This window comes from Kogia breviceps, chromosome 14, assembly GCF_026419965.1.
Source record: "Kogia breviceps isolate mKogBre1 chromosome 14, mKogBre1 haplotype 1, whole genome shotgun sequence".
NCBI classification, from domain to species: Eukaryota; Metazoa; Chordata; class Mammalia; order Artiodactyla; family Physeteridae; genus Kogia; species Kogia breviceps.
In genome coordinates this window covers 16,083,658-16,103,085 of record NC_081323.1, presented here as the reverse complement: position 1 = coordinate 16,103,085, position 19,428 = coordinate 16,083,658, and the positions used below count along the sequence as shown (strand labels likewise).

The 19,428-nt window shown below is 47.5% G+C and overlaps 1 protein-coding gene across 7 annotated transcripts in view; it reads left to right on the top strand.

Annotated features, from left to right (window-relative positions):
* TOX2 (TOX high mobility group box family member 2) overlaps nt 1-19,428 on the top strand; it is a 135,375-nt gene that overhangs the window by 42,217 nt on the left and 73,730 nt on the right. For all 7 annotated transcript variants that reach the window (XM_059037805.2, XM_059037802.2, XM_067012659.1 and 4 more), the window contains one exon: nt 12,614-12,679. In XM_059037805.2, the coding sequence (XP_058893788.1) occupies nt 12,614-12,679 (66 nt within the window). The remainder of the gene's footprint in view (nt 1-12,613; nt 12,680-19,428) is intronic.

The following is a 19,428-nucleotide window of genomic DNA, read 5'->3' as shown; positions in this document are numbered from 1 at the left end:
CTTGCTCGAGGCCACACAGTGAGTGGACACCTCTCCTCCCCACCCTTGGAGCAGAGGGTGCTATGGGGAAATCGCGGGGCAGTCTGGTCTCAGGAGCCAGGCATGTGGCAGTTGGTAACAGCATTATAGGGTCCAATAAATGCTTGCATAGCTTCCCCCAAGCGGAGGGGCGGTCAGCTGGATCCAGGAGTGGGTATCAGCGATGGCTTCCTGTAGGGGAACAGCGCGGGAGTGATTGGGAGTTAACCGCAAGGAACAGAACAAGAAGGGAGATTCAGGTGGAGAGTACAGAGCCGCAGAGGCCAAGGTGTGTGGGAGAGTGTGGTCCGTGCCAGGATCTCAGGACATCTCGAAAAGGCAGAACAGGGGAGGACTGTGAGAGAGGAACGGGAGGCCAGCCTAGACAGTCAGGTTTGGCAGGATGGAGGTTTTTAAGTGCTTTGAATGCTACAGTAAAGAATTTAGACTTTTCCCCCAGTGGTGAGATGGACCTTGAAGGAGAATGACCTGGGCAGAACCAAACAGGGGGCTTATCTGTCATGATCTCCACTGGCCCCTCACTGCCTGATCAAGTCTGTGCTTGGTCCATCGTTGTGGAATAAATGAGTGGACAGAGGAAAGAATGGAAGGTGCTGGAGAAAGATGGCGCCAGCTGCAGTTCAGGGGGAGAGGGGTGGGAGCGCGGACAGCTCCTGATGGGGGAGGGTTTCTCATTCAGAGCTGGGAGTGTGGGTCACCCTTCCCCACCCTAGAGAGGCCCACTGGCTCCAGCTTAGATGAGACGCGGACGTACTGGGGGTGCAGGTGGGACCAGCTGAGAATATGCGCGTTGGCACCTCCAGCAGCAGAAGCCTGGTGGAAGGCCATCAAAGTCTTGCTCAGTCTGATTTGATGGGGTCCCGGTCCTGCTCTTGGACAGACCGCACCCTGACCCACTTCTCAGGCCCCAGCTCCTTCCAGCCACAGGCAGCGCGTTGGCAGCCCCCTTGGAACCATTCCCCCTCACAGCGGCCAAATGAAAATGTTTGTTGAAAACAACATGTGCATAATTAAAGCTTAATGAGTGCTTGTCTGTTTGGAATGTGCAATTAGATTTATAATCGGGGATGGGAGCAAGCTCCAAATGGCTTTAAATGGAGCTGAGAGAGAGGATAATTTTTGCCATAAACCTGCAGTAATGCAGACGGTGTGTAAGCTGCCACCAGTGGTAGAATCACAGGCCTGCCAGGCCATGCTGTGCCCTCTGAGAGACCCTGCCCTTGGCAGCTGCTGGGGGGCTCAGTATCGGTCTTTGAGGTGGATCTGCTCTGGGTTGGAGCTGGAGTTTCACCATGTCTTCCTGTCTCTGAGCTCTGTGATCTGAGGTGACAACGGGGAACTGAGGAATTGGTGCAAGTCCAGCTGCCCTGGTCCCCAGGTGTATTGGCCGGGCAAGGAAACCTGCATCATCACCATGTCACCTCTGGTGTGGGGTGTGGCTCCACGCTTTGTCCTCTGCTGTATCCCAGCACTTAGAACTTAACATTTGTTGAGTGAATGAATGCTTCTGTACCAGCTGCTTGCCTTAAACGTCACTCTCCCTCTGTGGGCCTCAGTTTCCCCATATCTCTCATGGAGAATTGGATTCAGCTACTGCTATCTCCAAGATTCTGGGTCTGGAGCAGATAGTGTCTGGGACAGCATCTCTGCCAGCACTGTCCAATAGACATATGTATAATGCAAACCACTTACATAATTTCAAATTCTTTAGTAGTCGCATTTTAAAAAGTAAAAAGAAACAGGTGAAGTTAATTTTAATAATATATTTTAGTTAACTCCATCTATCCAAAATGTTATCATTTCAGCATGTAATCAATATAAATATACCAGTGAGGCATTTTGTATTCTTTTGTTGTTGTTGTTCTGAGTCTTTGAGACCTGGTATGTGTTTTACATGTAAACACCTCTCAGTTTGGACCAGCCGTATTCCAAGTGCTCCATGGCCACCACGCTGGACAGGCCAGGTCTAGAAGGAGGATGGTTAGAGCGAGCTGGGAAGGCCCTGCTTCCTTGTCTATAAAACGGGGGCAATGATTCCCACTTCTTGGAGGAGCCAGGTGCCTGGTAGCACTCTGCCACTGAAGTTGTATTGATCACTGTCTTTTTACATTACCTTCCAATATTTTTAATTGATAAAACACGTGGCACCATCCAAGCCAGCTCTGGTCAGCGGTGGGGAAGCAGGTCCTGCGGTGGCTACAACACTGGGCTCGCTCACGAGACCCCCAGCCCCTCTGGCAGACCATGCCCGAGGCATTGTCTCTCCTTCCTGGTAGACAAGGCCCCTGGCCCAGAGTCACGAGGTTACCTGCTCTGGTTCGCACAGCTTGGAAACAGTGGAGGTGGGAAGCCAGTGCGGTCTTTTGGGCGTCCAGCAGCCTGGACTGCAGACTCAGCTTGGGCACGTCTTGGCTGTGTGGCCTTGGGCAGATCCCCTAACCTCTCTGGGCCTCAATCAGAGCTCTGGATTTCTTGGTGGGCAGAATAAGAATGTGCGTCACATCTGGCAAAGCACTGATAAAGAGAAAAACTTGTTTTTGGAGAGAAACTGATATCTGACATTTAGGAACAAAGCGCGAATGTCATCATCGTAGAAAAAATTAGCCCCTAGTTGGACTGTCTTAAAAAGATTTTAATTTACAAATTTTATTTCAAATTACATATGGTGGGTGGAGGCATAGGGGTTTTTCCCACACTTAGGACCTTACAGGTTTGCATGAAGCCCCACTCAGTTTCTTCAGCTACAGAAGGGAGGCAATTATAGCAAGCTTCTAGGGTAGTTGTAAGGTTTAAATAGTAATATAAGTAATAGCTAACAATTTTGAGTGCTTTCTCTGTACCAGGCAAAGTTCTAAGCACATAAATTAATTCATTTAATCCAAATGATAGTCATGCCCATTTTCTGGATGAGGAAACTGAGACATAGTAACCTAGTTAAAAAGTTGCACAGCTTGAAAAGCAAGCACAAGATTTAGACCCAGGCAGCTCGGCACCAGAGCCCACGTTTGTAACCACTGTGCGGTCATCCTTCTTTGAGTGATGGTGGGCCTGGAGTTAAGCATACGGGGTCTGGTCAGAGTTGGAGCCTGAGGCCCTATCGCTGTCCTGCTCCCTCTGCGCACCGCCTCTCTGCCCCTCCCCCATGATCTCCCTGCTGTGATGTGTATCTCTCTGTGAGACTTCCACATAAAACCGCACTCTCGGCAGGTCCCAGGGTGCAGCTGCCACGTTTGCTGCCTCTATACTTTTGAACTGTTTTATCTGTGCGGAACGAGTGTTCTCATGGCCCACTGTGGGGGCAGGCGGGAGCGGTGTAGGCTGCTTTGATTGTTTCCTCTTTAGATCTCCATGAGGCATATCTCTTGGTGTCTGCAACTGGCCAGGCTGAGGACTGTGCATCTTTGGTCTTTGATCTGTGTCTCTGTACAGAGGGGAGGGACAGCAGCTTCTACAGAACAACTGTTGCTTTGGTGCCTGACATCAAGGGCAGATTCGGAACTGATTGGGTAGCTTTGGGCAAGCTCCGCAACCACCCTGAGCCTTGCCTTGCTCACGTCTACAATGGGGCTGGTCATGCAGCCTTGGGAATTCTGGGCCTTTCCAGTGAGATGACCAGGCACAGCTCTGGGATGAGGTCTGGAATAGAGTAGGTGCCCACTGGCCTGTGCTCACAGCAGCCTCAGGTGTCATGTTCCCTGCTCTTTGCCTGACCAACTCCTATATGTTCTCCATCATGGGGCTTCCAAGTTATCCTTTTCAGGATACTTCTCTTGAAAGGCCCTTCTCCCTTCTTTCACTCCTCTGTGATAACTTTATCCTACCATTGTCACATTTGTCAAAGATGAGGCCATCGTTTTATATCAGAAACAAAATGTTGAAGTCATTGCTGTACTTTGCAAAGCTAGTCTGTCCAAATCAAGCAAGAGCTGAGTTTTGTAGGGTTTGGGGAAGCATGGAGTCCAGGGATGGGGGTACTTTCAGAAGCAGGAGCTTCTGGGAAAGGCTGACCCCCAGCTGTGGACATGTAGCTATTGGAGCGAGGCTGTTATTGATCGCTTGACTTTCAGAGTCTGGGTGGGTACAAAACTGTCACTGACCAATTGAGATGAGCGTCAGACAAGGTTTGTGGTTACTTGTTCCTGTTGTGGGACTATGGCCAAAGAATGGCCTGTCTTCCTTTCTCAGATTTGGAGAATAGGAACGTTTTATTCGCCCAAGCTTCTCCAAAGGACTGGGGGCTCCTTGAGGAGCTGTGTCATTATCATTACAGCATGGCTGGTGTCTGTACAATGTCAGGCACATGGTAAACAATCGTTAGATACCAGTCAGCGAACAATGACAGTTGCCCCTTCTGTGACCTCAGAATCCCTTTGCTTTTACCTCTTTTCAGTGCCTTGTGACAAGGTTTATTTACGGTAAACCGCCGATGTTGGGAGTGTGTTACTCAGTACACTGTAGGTGCTTGGTGCCTGATATAAGGGCATTGACTGATTTCATTTTACCTCAGCATATTTAAATTAGGTCTTAGGGGCTTCCCTGGTGGTGCAGTGGTTGGGAGTCCGCCTGCCGATGCAGGGGACATGGGTTCGTGCCCCGGTCCGGGAGGATCCCACATGCCGCGGAGCGGCTGGGCCCCTGAGCCATGGCCGCTGAGGCTGCGCGTCCGGAGCCTGTGCTCCTCAACGGGAGAGGCCACAACAGTGAGAGGCCCGCGTACCGCAAAAAAAAAAAAAAAAAAAAAAAAAAAATTAGGTCTTAGATCTAGGAGTGGGAATGAATGAGGGAAAGATATGAGAGGGACGGGGTCAAAGTGAAAGGGCTCCCCTTGAATGGGAGGGAGACACTTCACCTATTTAGACTAAAGGAAAGGAGGTCAGGATGGGTGTGATATTAATAATGTGGAGGAGGGGAGAGAGTTGAGGGAGTATCTGATGGTCTCAGAGACATAGGAGATACAGTCCTGTACAAGACTGAGGGGCATTGGGGCTGATGAGGGGATAATAGTTTAGCATATAATAATAAAAGATAACATTTATTAAACACTCGTCAAAAGTCATTACCATTATTAAGTATTATGTTACAGATATTATTAACTCATATCTGATATCTGATAGCAGATATCAAAAACCTTATGAGGCCGTAATAATTAGCTGCCATCATTCCCATTTTACAGGTGAGGAAACTAAGGCAAAGAGAAGTTAAATCCAAGGTCACACACAGCTAAGTAAGTGGTGGAACTGATACTCCTATTCAAGAATCAATGCTGTTGCCCAGTATATCACACTATACATGGAAGTTGAATTAAGTCCAAAGCTGGCTTGAGATGGGGGCTTTACAATTGGGCCCAAGAATACGGATTTATAGAAGCAAGCAGGACTGTTAAGTTTGGAGTGCATAGCCAGGAAAAAAAAAAAAAAAAAAAAAAAGACCTAGGAAGAGTTGGATTTCAGTGGATTGCGAAAGGGAGAAGGAGGGTGCTCCAGGCTGATGATGGGGCAATGTGTGGAAAGGCAAGGGTGCTGGAGGTTCCTGCAGCCTTGAGGGATGCTGTGGGAGCTGAGTCTCAGGGCTTCTTGTCATGGAGGGTCCTGGATGCCAGAGTCAATGATGTGGAGTCACTGCAGGGTTTTGATCTGAGCAGTGAAATGATTGCCGGAAGATTGCTAGTGATAGCCAGGGTGAAAGATGCGTTGGGTTGGAAGAGGCTGAGCAGAAAGCTTCTGCTGGTGATTGGATCAGGAGGATGCAGAATGGAAGGGGTCCAGAGTCACCCCAGAGGTACTGACAGTGTACTCTGTAGAGGTGACATCTCTCATGATGGCAGACCACCAGAGAAAGAGCAGGCTTCTACACGTGTCGTGGGTTCAGTGTTGGGTGTGTTGAACTTGAGGTGCGCATGGACCAAATAGGGGAAATGTTCAGGGGAAATGGTGCATTGCAATCTGGAGGTAACTTGGCTGAAGGTGAGTGTTTGAAAGTCAGGGACATGTTGCAACCCTAAGAAGCCATGGCATCATCCAAAGACAGAGTGAATGGAGGAGGAAATACCAGACCTATCTATCCACCCACTATTCAGCCCGTTCCATGAGCGCAGGCATCCCCCACACCCATTCCAGCCACCTCTTTATCTCATCTACCACCCTAATCATCTTCCCGTCACACCTGTCTCTTCACACTCACCCAGCCATCCCACCTTATTCGTCCATTCAGCCCACCTTCTAATTCCATCCGTCCAACCACTGAGTCATCTCTTTGTCCACTGACCCGTCTATCCCACTCATTCCCACCACTCATCTCCCCACCCCCCCTTCACCCATCATCCATCCGTCTGTCCACTCATCTGTCCACTGCACCCATACACCTACCCGCCATCCATCCACTCATCTCCTCCATCCCAACTATTTACTTCTGTATTCACCACCAGCCACCTGTGACTTCTGAGCACTCAAAACGTGGCTAAGTCTAAACTGAGATGTACTGTAAGGTAGAATACCTACTGGATTTCAAACACAGTATCAAAAAAAGACTGTAAACCATCTCATTTACAGTTTTTCTATTGATCACATGTTGAAACCAATATTGTTAATATACCGGGTTAAATAAATGTCTTTAAAATTAATCTCACCAGTTTATACTTTCTTTTTTAACTTTATTTATTTATTTTTAAATTTATTTTTAATTAAAAAAAAATTTTGGCTGTACCACGCAGTGCAGCATGTGGGATCTTAGTTCCCTGACCAGGGATCAAACCCACGCCCCCTGCATTGGAAGTGCGGAGTCTTTTTTTTTTTAGTTTTTATTGGGGTATAGTTGCTTTACAATGTTGTGTTAGTTTCTACTGTACAGCAAAATGAACTAGCTGTATGTATACATATATCCCCTCTTTTTTGGATTTCCTTCCCATTTAGGTCACCACAGAGCATTGAGTAGAGTTCCCTGTGCTCTACAATAGGTTCTCATTAGTTATCTATTTTATACATAGTATCAGTAGTGTATATATGTCAATCCCCATCTCCCAGTTCATCCCCCCCGCCCTTGGTATCCATACGTTTGTTCTCTACGTCTGTGTCTCTATTTCTGCTTTGCAAATAAGATGATCTATACCATTTGTTTAGATTCCACATATATGCGTTAATATACGATATATGTTTTTCTCTTTCTGACTTACTTCATTCTGTATGACAGTCTCTAGGTCCATCCACATCTCTACAAATGACCCAATTTCATTCCTTTTTATGGCTGAGTAATATTCCAGGAAGCGTGGAGTCTTAAGCACTGGATGGCCAGGGAAGTCCCTTTTTTAAAAAAAAAAAAACAAAAAAACTGTGGCTACTAGAAAATTTTATATTACACATGTGGCTTGCTTTATATTTCTATGGGACTGTGCTGATTTGTACCATCCATTCATCCATCCATCCCATCCTTCATTCCCTCCCTTCCTTCCATCCATTCATCTACCCAGTTACCACATTTGTCCATGCCACAGATGTTTAATTTCCACCTCCTGTGAATCAGTGGCTCTGTGGGTCATCAGAATAAGGAAACGGAGCCTTCGAGCAGTTACAGAGCTTGCCCAAGGGATACAGGTGGAGCTAGCGTCATCTGACTCGCTAAAATCAGGGCGTCTCACCTTTCATTCACCTTGGCTGCCTATTTGCTAAGTTTGCTTAAAGATAGAAAAGGGATCTATCCTTTTCTTTGTGCATGTGTGTGTGTGGTGGTGGTGGGCGGGGGGGTGGCTCTTGGACTAGAGGACCAGCTGCCCCTCTTGCCAAGGGGACCACACGTTGTGGGGAGAGACAGACCCTTCAGAAGCCTCTCCTTGGTGGCCGTCATGAAAGGGTTATCCGCACAAATTCGCTATTTGCAAAAATGTGGATTCTTTCAGATTCCCAAACTCATTTCCATGACAAAACTCTTGGGAAGAGAAGATGAAGGGCTGGCTTTCGCAGAACAATCTTCCAGCTGTAATGACGACTGAAGATGGCGCTGGGAAAAGGAATTATAATTAGAATATGAAATGGGGAAAATTAATCTATTCCAGTCAGTGGTAAGAGATGTTCTCTTGGCATTTCGTGGAAATTCTTAGGCCGTTGTTCCCCACCCTCCTGAAACACACACACACTTTTTTTTTTTTTTTTTTTTCACATTTTAAAGCGTGTGGAAGGTTGTGTGGTGTGAAAAAAGACTTTTGACCGAGAGACTGAGAAACTGAAATACGCACAGAATTTAAGTTCTCCGGTGTCTTTGTGTGTCTCTACATGCGCGGGTCATATGTGTTTGTGGGCACGTCTCTCTGAGTTATGCACGTATTCCATTGCAGATGGGTGGGGTACTTCCTCTCATCTGGGCACCCCCTCCCTCCGTGTGTGCAGGCTCTGGCGGTGGCGTACCAGCCCCGCAAAGGGTCTGTGCTGTGTGCACTGATGCTTGTGTTTTGGACGTCTTTGTCTGTGATGGTTGGTGCCGTCCATGCATGTGGTACGTGTGTAACTGAGTGCTGTCTTGAACACTCTGTTGTGTGTGACGTGGGCCCCCACCAGTCTGTGATGCATATGTTGTCGCCACGCTTGGGCACACTGTGTGTCGTATACCTTTGTGTGATGCTCTCTCAGCATCACCGCTGTGCAGTGGGGGTCCATGTGGGCGTTTTCAGTCTGTTTTGTGCACGCGGAGGAAGAGGGGGCTCTTCATGACTAGGCTTTGTGACTTCTCCCCTTGGCACGCAGGTTCTTTCCTCCAGAAAGCCCCCCACCCCAAGAGGAGGGCTGAGGGGGTAAGTCTCAGGCCTTAGGGCCCTGGGGGCCAAGCCAGGGGGAGCCTGGGAGGTTTCGGAGTCCCCTTCCCTCCTTCCTTCCGCCTACAAGGGCTCGGAGGTGGTGGAGCGCTGGACAGAGGTGGGCAGAGAGCACACATCACCCACCCAACCAGCACCTTGGGGCCTCTGTTCATAGCTGCTCAGTAGCCGAGTCCTGTGCTCCAGGACACCGTGCAAAGCACCCAGGGGCGACCCGATGGAGGCTGACCCAGGCCCTGCCTTGGGAACCTCTGCCAACTTCTCAGATTTTCCTTGAAGCAGGAAGCAAGCTTCGCTGTGGCATGTGGCTGCTCTTTCTTGTTTGAATAAACAAGTGAATGCAGAAGCCCACTGGAGGGGGCTCTGATGACCCACTGCTCAACCTCTCCAGTACTGCCGGCACACATGCCTCAAAATCCAGGGTCTCTGTTCCTCCCCAGCGCCATTCCCCACTGCTCACTGCGGGGAGTTCCTCCCTCTGCGAAGCACGACCACGTACACATCGAACACCTAGTACGTGCCAGGCCCCGGCAAATGATTGGCTATGTGTGTGTATGTGTGTGTGTGTGGGGGTGCAGCCAGGCCATGAGCCCTGCCGCCAAGGAGCTTACAGCCTCATGGGAGAGGCCAAGCCCAGGAAGCAAACAGACCACTCTGCAGTGCAGTGTCTCCCTAACTGCGTGATCTTGGGCAACTGTTTATCCTCTCGACCTGTTTCCTTGGTTTGAAACACTGGTTGTTGTGAGGGTTAAATGAGCTCTTTTATGGAAAGCATTTTGCTTGGTGCCAAGCATACTCATTCATTCACCAAATATTTGTTCATTGCCTGCTGTGCATGTTGGGGGAGAGAGCGGACCAGGGTGTCTTCGTTCTAGCAAGCATTTAATAAATGGGATATTACACAGCGTTTGGGGGATATCTTTCCCTCTGCTCCTTTAATGCATGTCCCTGTACTTTTAATCTATACCATCCTGTTTGATGACTGTTGCTTTATAAAATGTTCCAAATACCTGGTTAAATTTCTTCCCCCTCCACTTCCCATCATTCTTTCTTTTAGAACATACATATAAATTACGTGTGAGTTTTAAAAAGTTCTTACTTTTATTGAAGAATATGTAGCCATGGTGACACGTCTCATAAGTACCCAGGAGCTTTTGTTGAGAGCGCTCTACCCTGCCTAAGTCGTAGTCCCGTTCCTGATGCCAGTCTGTGTCAGGTGTTGTGGGATTTGGAGATGACCAGGACACAGTTCCAGCCTCCATGCTGCTCCCACTCTGGGGCAGAAGACAGATATGGAGACAATCTATGTTGTTAGAGGGACAGCCAAAGGAGGTGAAAGCATGGCAGGCCTCTTGGAGGAGGTGTTTCTGAGCAGAGCCTTGAAGCCTGAGCTCCAGGGGTACGGTGTGGTAGATGGAGCCTTGCATTTGGGGTCATGCCCAGACTCTAGGCATGGCATGGACTTTTCTTTTGCAAATCCAGCAGTCACCAAAGGACTCTGCCCATCCTTGTGTTGGGAAGGCACTTGGGTATAAACCCTAATCCCACTACCCCGATGGAAAGATTGGCCTGGTAAAGGCAATGTGAATGATGTAGTGGCTGTTTCATTCATTCATTCAACAAGCATTTATTGAGTATCTGCTCTGTGTCAAGCACTATTCTAGGTATCTGGGAGGCATCAGTGTACAGACAGACAAAGGCCCTGACCTCAAGTCCCCTCCATTTTCGTAGGGGAAATCCAGCTGTAAGCAGTGAACGTGGTAAATGAGTAAATTACGTAGAAAGCTAGAAGGTAAAGGGGCTGTGGAACGATGAACAAGGGCAAGCAGGGCAAGGGAGTCGGGGGTAGTGGGCTTCAGAGCCCACAGAGGTAGGAGGCTGGCATCTGAGCCGTTGTTAGGAAAATCTCTCTGGGCGACCTAGAGGGTCTGGATGAAGTGATGATTGCAGGATTGTGGACTTTTCCAACCTCCATGAGGGCTGCTTGGTGATGTCCATCCAAATTACAGACGCACACACGGTTAGATGCCGTGATTATACAGACTAATCCTACAGATAGACTCACACCCATGCACAACGATGGATGTACAAAAATATTCACGGAGCAATGTGGAAATAGCAAAAGCCTGGAAACAACTCAACTGCCCACATGCTTAACTAGTTAAATATATATGTTAACAGGCATGCTGTGGCATACTAGGTACCAGAAAACAAAATTATGTCCTGACCTAAAACTCTTTCCAGGATGTGTTGCTAGGAGAAAAATAAGGTGCGAAATGGTGTGTATAGTATGCTGTCATTTATGTGAAAGCAGCGACCCCAATGCATATACAGAGACTCTCTCCGAAAGGATGTATAGGAAGCTGGTAGATGCAGCTGTTGTCTCTGGAGAGGGACGGTGAATGCCTGGGAGGTGGGGAGAGGCGACTTTTCACTCTGTTGCTTTTTGTACTTTGGGAATTTTGAACCATATGAATATAACCTAATAAAAGGGTTTTTTTCAATTACAGTAAACTGGCCAGCTGCTGTTGGTGCCCACCCCCCCCCCCCAGATCCCTTTACTGTCCAGCACAGCCTACTCCCATCTGCTGTGAGCACTGGCTAAAAATGGCTCACAGCTGGCACAATTCTCTGGAGAACTGTCCTTGGCCAAATGGGGGCCACCCTTCTCAGGTTGTGACTCCTTCTGTCCCTTAAGGACATCCCACAGCCAATGACTGATATACATGGGCTACAAAAGTACAGCCTCTTGCTTCATGCTGGGACTAACTCTGTGGTACCATCCATGCCCCAGAGCTTGTGGTGGGAGCAGGCTACAGCGACCCTCCAGCTGGGACCACATCCTTGCTTAGCTCCTTCCCCTGTCCTGTCCTGATCCCTCCCTCCCTTACAGGTTATTTCTAAAGAGCACTTCTCAAAGATCACATACCTTTGGACCCTTGTCTCAGGCTCTGCTTCTAGAGAACCCGACCCAAGACACTTGTCTCAAGCGAAGGGAACTGGAATTGAGCCAAGTGCTTTGCACGTTTCAGTGCAGCATCCCCTGGAGAGACGACTACTGTCGTTATCCCCATTTGACAGATGTGACACCTCAGAAGTTCAGACACCAGCTCAAGATCACACATCAGGGAAAAGGGGAGCCAGTGGCCCCAGAGCCCCTGCTTCTCCCGCTATACCTGCTCCCTCTTGCTGACAAATCTTCCCAACTCCAGCCTTGGCAGCTGCTCAGAACACAGGGTGTAGTTCCTGTACATGGTTTTTACTACAGTCCTCACTGCCTAAGGGTCAAAGGTGAGGGGGCAGAGCCACTTGGGATGGTTAAGACCCAGAGGATGGGTCGGGGGCAGGCTGTCCTGATCCCAAGGCTCTGGAGACCTTGGCCTCTCTCCAGCTTGTGGAATTCAAGCTCTAGGTGAGAGCCTGATGTCATTTTGGCCAGGAGAAATATTTGCATACTTCCAGAGATGGGGAGCTCAGTATCTGACAAGGCAACCTGACACATCCATGGACAAGGTATAAAGGGCAGAAAGGTTTTCCTCTCTGCATCCGAAGTGTGATGAACCCAAGCCATCAGAGGTCACAGAATAAGGACTGCTTCTTCTACCCTAGAGGGAGTCCTACTGAAACGGGGACTGGGCATCTTGGGCTCAGTCTTTGCTTCTCCAGGCTCCAGAGTCTTTTCCCCTCAGTGCTTTTCGTCCCCTGACCTCCTCTGGCTTCTCCTGGGCCCTTCTTGAGAACATTTTCATCAGAGCTGCCTCTCTTTCTCTGTTCCAGTTTGATGGTGAGAGTGCCTACGTGGGGATGAGTGACGGAAACCCAGAGCTCCTATCAACCAGCCAGGTGGGTGCCCCGTCCTCCCTGTCTAGCCTTGGGCTGGCTGGAGCCAAGCTGCTCCCGGGGTGGGATGGGAGGGGTACAGAGCAGGAGGCTCAGCCCACTATTTTCCTCTCTTAGAATGATCAAGAATATCAGTTGAGTCTCCCTCAACTGGGCAATCAAACGGGGACTGTAGTGTTTTCTGTACAGCTACCTGGCTACTGTTGGCTTACAATGGGCATCGCTGAAAACTTGATAAAACTCGAAATGTGTTGCCTGCACTCTCCATGCACAGAGGGCAAGTTTTCAGCAGCAACGAATAGAGATGTCACATGCTCTCTGGTGCTGCCTGCCTCTCGTCACCACACAGCACCCATGGGGGCAGATGTTGGTGTGGAGGTGCTCACACGCACGTATCAGCATTCGGGGCTCTCCTGCCCCCCTGGAGTTGTCTAATGCCGCTTGGGAGGGTTGTGGACATGGTGAAAAGGGAGGAGAGCAGAGGCTTTCTGTGCAGCTTTTCTTGGTGGTGAAGGGGGCTGTGTCATCCCCGGGCAAGACTGTCCCCAGCTCCAGCCCAGCCCCTTGGGAGTCCCAGATGCCAGTTGGACAGATTTGCCACTGAGAGCCTGGTCTCTGGAAATTAAGGTTTCTCTGCGCTGGGAGCATCCTCGCTAGAGACTCCGATGCCAGAGAGGGTCCTCACTGTAGTCTGGGACCCCATGGAGGGCCCCACAAACATCCTGGAAGATGCTTTCCTAAAGCAGTGGTGCCTGCTGGGTGGCAGCAGCTCAGCGTGCTGGATGGAGGGCAGAGGGGTTCCATAGCTGCTGAGAAACTTGGGGAGCTGGAGGACAAGCCTGTCCCTGGAGCTGCTGTCCCCCCCCTCTGGTTGTGTAGTCATGGAGGCCATGGCAGTCCAAGTTGGGTGGCTGGGACCACATTTTCCAGCTGGGGAAACAGAAGCCTATAAATTCACAAACATTTATGTGCCCTACTCTGTGAGAGGTACTGTAGGGGACACAGATGAGAGAGACGTGGGCTTGTGACCCTTAGGGAGCACTGCCAGTGAGGGAAGATACTGCTGTCATCCCAGTGTGGTGTGGAAGCTCCTCTGTTACAGGGCGCTGCAGCCCCCTCCTCTGCCACTGCAGGGGTATGCCTGTGGACCCGCCAGGCCTTACCCCTTCTGTGGCCTGTGACCGTGTGAGCACCAGGGGGGCTGCTCAAAAGCTGCCTGTATATTGCTCTGACTTGTGCCAAGCTGCAGGAACTGGTGAGCCAGACTCCAGTCCTGGAAATGCTCATTTTGGAAGAGATCACAGAAGTCACTGAATTGTCCATAATCCACTTGGAAATGTGATTGTCTCAAAAGACCAGAGTTTGCTCCTGAACACCTTATCCGAGCCCTTTCGCAGTGTTTCAACTGCATTTTGCTAACATCCTGAGCCCTGGCTCTCAGAACCGCGCTATGCTGGAGTCGGCACTGGCTCAGTCCCTAGTGGAGAGGGTTGGTACTGTGCTTCCACCAAGAAGGGCAAGTGGGACTCGGTGGGGCTCCGCGTCTGCTCTAGGCTTGGGCAGAGGGGGACACAGTCCTTTGCAGGGTAGAGAACAAATAAATGTCCCCCCGCCAAGTTGCTAACAGTAGCTTCAAACTGTTCACCCAACACTCGACAGTTTGCCCTTCTCTCAGTGGTTATTTCAACTTTCACGACAGCTTTGAGATGTACCATGAAGAAGTAAGACAGTATCGTTAACCCCACTTCATAGATGAGGCAACTGAGGCTCAAGGATGTTGATTGACTCAGCCAGGGAGCAGTACAGATGGAATTTGAACCTGCAGGGCTGGGACTCAAAGCTCCACACACCTTGCTGTGTCTGTGGAGAGCTCCGTTCCCACTTCAAGGCTGCCACCAACTTGCTTCAGCCTAAATGTCACTTCCTTAGAGAGCTCTTGGTGACCTCCAAATCCAAATTAGGTCCCTTCTCTGTAATTGTGTCTCATGGTACCATGTCCTTTTAGTTCACAGTGTTTGTCACTGTGGTTGTCTGCTTTTTTTGTGGGATGACTTGAATAACATCTGGTTTCTACCCTAGACTGTGGCCTCCCTGAGAGCAGGATCTGGTCTCTTATTCACTGTTGTGTCCCCCTGTTGGGCCATAATGCCTGGCACAAAGGAGGCACTCAGGAAATACTTATGTAATGAATGCATTTCCTTAACAGTGTAACGAGGTGGTTGGATTCCCTAAGGGTCCTTCCAAGTCTCTTGTGCTGTCACTCAGAGAGTCTCCCTAACTTCGAACTTTATAGAGAAGATATCAGGATTCTCTGAGTCCACGTGGTGGCACAAGCCAACCTTGACGTGAGCAGACTTAGCAATTACAATCTAGACTTATTATAGTGCATCAGTTAGCTTTTGCTGCATAACATGCACCCCCCAAAAATTAGTGGCTTAAAACAATAAATATTTATCTAGTTCATGATTCCATGGCTTGGCAATTTGGTTGAGTTGAGCTGGGTGGCTCTTCTGGTCATGGCTAGGATCATTTAAGTGGCAGCAGTCAGCAGCCAGGTAGGCTGTGGGCTGATTGGTATGGAGGACTCCCTTCTATGCCAGATGGTCTCTTGTGCTCCAGCAGGCTAGCCTGAATTTGTTCACGTGGTGGGAAAAGGGCTCCCAGAGCAGCAAGAGCCAAAGCTGCAAGACCTCTTGAGGTCTAGGCCTCCAACTGGCATATGACTACTTCTAACATATTCTAGAATGTGGTCAAAACAAGTCAAAGGACCAGTCTAGAGTCAGGGAATGGGGAAATAGACTCTGTTGATGGGAGGTGCTGCAAAGCAGTGTGGTCTTTTAACAAACTATCACATATGGGAAGCATGTGCCACATAGTTCACACTGATTTTGCTGAAGAGTAAGACTCCTCTGGGACCTGCAGCTCCTGTGGCTTGGTGGGGCTCCACTGGCCTCTAGCTTTTTTTTTTAATTATTGAAGTATAGTTGATTTACAATGTTGTGTTAGTTTCAGGTGTAAAGCAAAGTGATTCAGTTATTTTATATATATAAATATATGTATATATATATTTTTCAGATTCTTTTCCATTATAGGTTATTACAAGCTACTGAATATAGTTCCTTGTACTATACAGTAGGTCCTTGTTGTTTATCTGTATTATATATAGTAGTGTATAATCCCAAACTCCTAATTTATCCCTCCTTCCCTTTTCCCCTTTGGTAACCATAATTTTGTTTTCTACGTCTGTGAGTCTGTTTCTGTTTTGTGAATAAGCTCATTTTTATCATTTTTTTAGATTCCATATGTAAGTCATATCATATGATATTTGTCTTTCTCTGTCTGGCTTACTTCACTTAGTATGATAATCTCTAGGTCCATCCATGTAGCTGCAAATGGCAATATTTCAATTGTTTTTTATGGCTGGGTAGTATTCCATTGTGTATATTTACCACATCTTCTTTATCCATTCATCTGTAGATGGACAAGGCCTCTAGTTCTTAATGGCAAGAGTTCTGTATCTTTGCTTCCAGTCTCTTCCCTGGAATGCTTGCTTGAACGCACACATGCACATGTGTACATGAATACCCAGTCATGGTGTATGGCCTCATCAGCTGTAGGAATTGTATTGTCCCAATTATTGAAGGATTGATATACACATGTGGGCAAATGAAGGTCTCATAGCTGATAGAGGGTTCCGAGGATAAACACTGTAAATGGCATGAAATGCATTTTATAAATACAGTTAAATACAAGCTTCATCTATTCACCACATGTTTATTGGGCACTTTCTATGTGCAAAGCTCTATATGTAAGCAGAAAGCCATTTCTGGAAGATGTTTGCTTTCAGAAAGTGCAATTTTATCATGTTAAAAACCTGCTCTTTAATTTAACCTTCTCCTGAAACACCGTCTTCTTTATCTCTGCAGCTGAGACAGAGGTTCCTACAGGATATGTAGTAGCCAACTGTGTCCCCTTGTAAAAACTTTCGAACTAATTCTCATGGGCTTGAAGTTTCTTTTGCAAATGCTTGCTTCATCGTTTGCTTTTTGCAAGTCTCTCCAAAATTCCTGAATAGCTGCCTTAGTTTTCATATATTATCACTTTTCCTACCTCCCTGGACCTTGAGTTTCTTTTGTACCAGACTTTCCTGGGTGATCTGAGCCCGAGATGCAGTTGTCAGGCATGGTTTCTGGCCCATCAGCAACTTCTAGGGGTGGAGGGCCCAGTAGACATCAGCTCTTTTCCCCTCCTGAGAGGATTCCCCATTCAGGAGGTACAGGGATTGATATTTCCTGGTTAAGTGATCCAGAAAGAGTCTCCCTCTTCCTGGGATGAGGGCGAAGAGGAAAGGAACTAGGCTTGTGTCTTAGCAGTCCTGGATTCAAATTCCAGCTTTTCCACATCCCAGCCAGATGCCCTTGTGTAAGTTATGTCAGCTTTCTGTCAAGTGGGAGGAGTAATGACTGCCTCCTAAGGTGTTTTGAGAAGTAAACGAGGAGTGTGATGTGGATTCTATTGGTACCTCCCCTGCAGATTCCCTTCATCAGCTCAGGACATCCATTATACAGGTGTTGTGAGTATTGGCTGTTACCTATTCACAGCTGACCCTTCCTTAGAGAATTCTCTGCCAGACGGGAACCATGAACCAGGAAGGGGAATGGGAGATGGTCTAGAAGCTCCCACCCCTTGTCTCAAGGGGGACCAACTGGGCCACTCCCCATGGAGTTCCAGCCAACTCTAGCTGAGACTACATCCTTACTTAGCTCCATCACATGCCCTCTCCTGCTTCCCTCCCTCCCCTTTGCTAAAGTCACTTCTCAATAAGTTACTCTCATGGGAATCCCCGTCTCAGCTCTACTTCAAGAGAATCTAACCTAAGATAGCATGTAAAGTACCAGTGTTCCAAAAAAACTACCTATGTCTTCTTTTTATTGTTTTTATTACCATAAATAATGCTTTGGTCACACGAGACGAACCTCTGGTCACTTCTGTGCTCATTTACAGTTTTGCGCCTCTGTGTGCGGTGTTTCCTCTGATGGGAATCCCCTGGCCATTTTTACCCAGCAAATGCCTATTTGTTCTTTCATGGCCACTGCAAATGTCACCTCCTCATTACGGCCTTCCTAGCTGTGGGTAGAGTTTTCCACTCTCATGGCTGTAAATACCACTTTTTTTTTAATTGAAGTATAATTGATTTACAGTGTTGTGTTAGTTTCTGGTGTACAGAAAAATGAGTCAGCTATATATATATAGACATACACACACATATATATATACACTCATATATTCTTTTTCATATTCTTGTCCATTATGGTTTATTACAGGATATTGAATATAGTTCCCTGTGCTATACAGTAGGTCTTCGTTGTTTATCTATTTTATATATAGTAGTTTGTGTCTGCTAATCCCAAACTCCTAATTTTTCCCTCCCCCACCCCATTCCCCTTTGGTAACCATGTCTGTGAGTTTGTTTCTGTTTTGTAAATAAGTTCGTTTGTATCATATTTTAGATTCCACATATAAGTGATATCATATGGTATTTGTCTTTCTCTTTCTGACTTACTTAGTGTGATAATCTCTAGGTCCATCCGTGTTGGTGCAAATGGCATTATTTCATTCTTTTTTATGGCTGAGTAATATATATATATATATATATATATATATATATATATATATATATATACCACATCTTCTTTATCCATTAATCCGTCGATGGACATTTAGGTTGCTTCCGTGTCTTGGCTATTGTAAATAGTGTTGCTATGAACACTGGGGTGCATGTATCTTTTTGAATTAGAATTTTCTCCAGGTATGTGCCCAGGACTGAGATTGCTGAATCACATGGCAACTCTGTCTTTAGTTTTTTTAAGGAACCTCCATACTGTTTTCCATAGTGGCTGCACCAATTTATATTCCCACCAACAGTGTAAAAGGGTTCCCTTTTCTCCATACTCCCTTCAGCATTTATTATTTGTAGGCTTTTTAATGATGGCCATTCTGACCAGTGTGAGGTGACTCATTGTGGTTTTGATTTGCATTTCTCTAATAATTAGAGATATTGAGCATCTTTTCATGTGCCTATTGGCCATCTATAAATACCACTTCTGCTAAATATTTCAGACTTTGTTTTAAGAATTATTGAAAGAAGGGTTTCCCTGGTGGCGCAGTGGTTAAGAATCTGCCTGCCAATGCAGGGGACACAGTTCGAGCCCTGCTCCAGGAAGATCCCACATGCTGCGGAGCAACTAAGCCCGTATGCCACAGCTATTGAGCCTGCGCTCTAGAGCCTGTGAGCCACAGCTACTGAGCCCACCGATGTGCCACAACTGCTGAGCCTGCGCTCTGGAGCCCGTGTTCCGCAACAAGTAAAGCCACCGCAGTGAGAAGCCCGTGCACCGCAACGAAGAGTAGCCCCCGCTCTCCCCAACTAGACAAAGCCCACGCTCAGCAATGAAGACCCAATGCAGCCAAAAATAAATAAATAAAATAAATTTTTAAAGTTAAAAAAATAAGAATTATTGAAAGAGCTTGTGTGTGTGTGCGCGCGCGTGTGTTAGAGAGAGAAAACTGGCACATGACTACTTCCAGCATATTTTATTAGTCAAAGCAAGTTACTGGGCTTTGTTAGTGAGAGACAGAGAGAGACTGAGATTGAATGATGTGATCAGATTTGCAGTTTTAAAAGCTCTCAGTGGCAAGAGTGGATACAGGAAGACCAACTGGGAGGATGTGGTAATAGTCCAAGTAAAGGA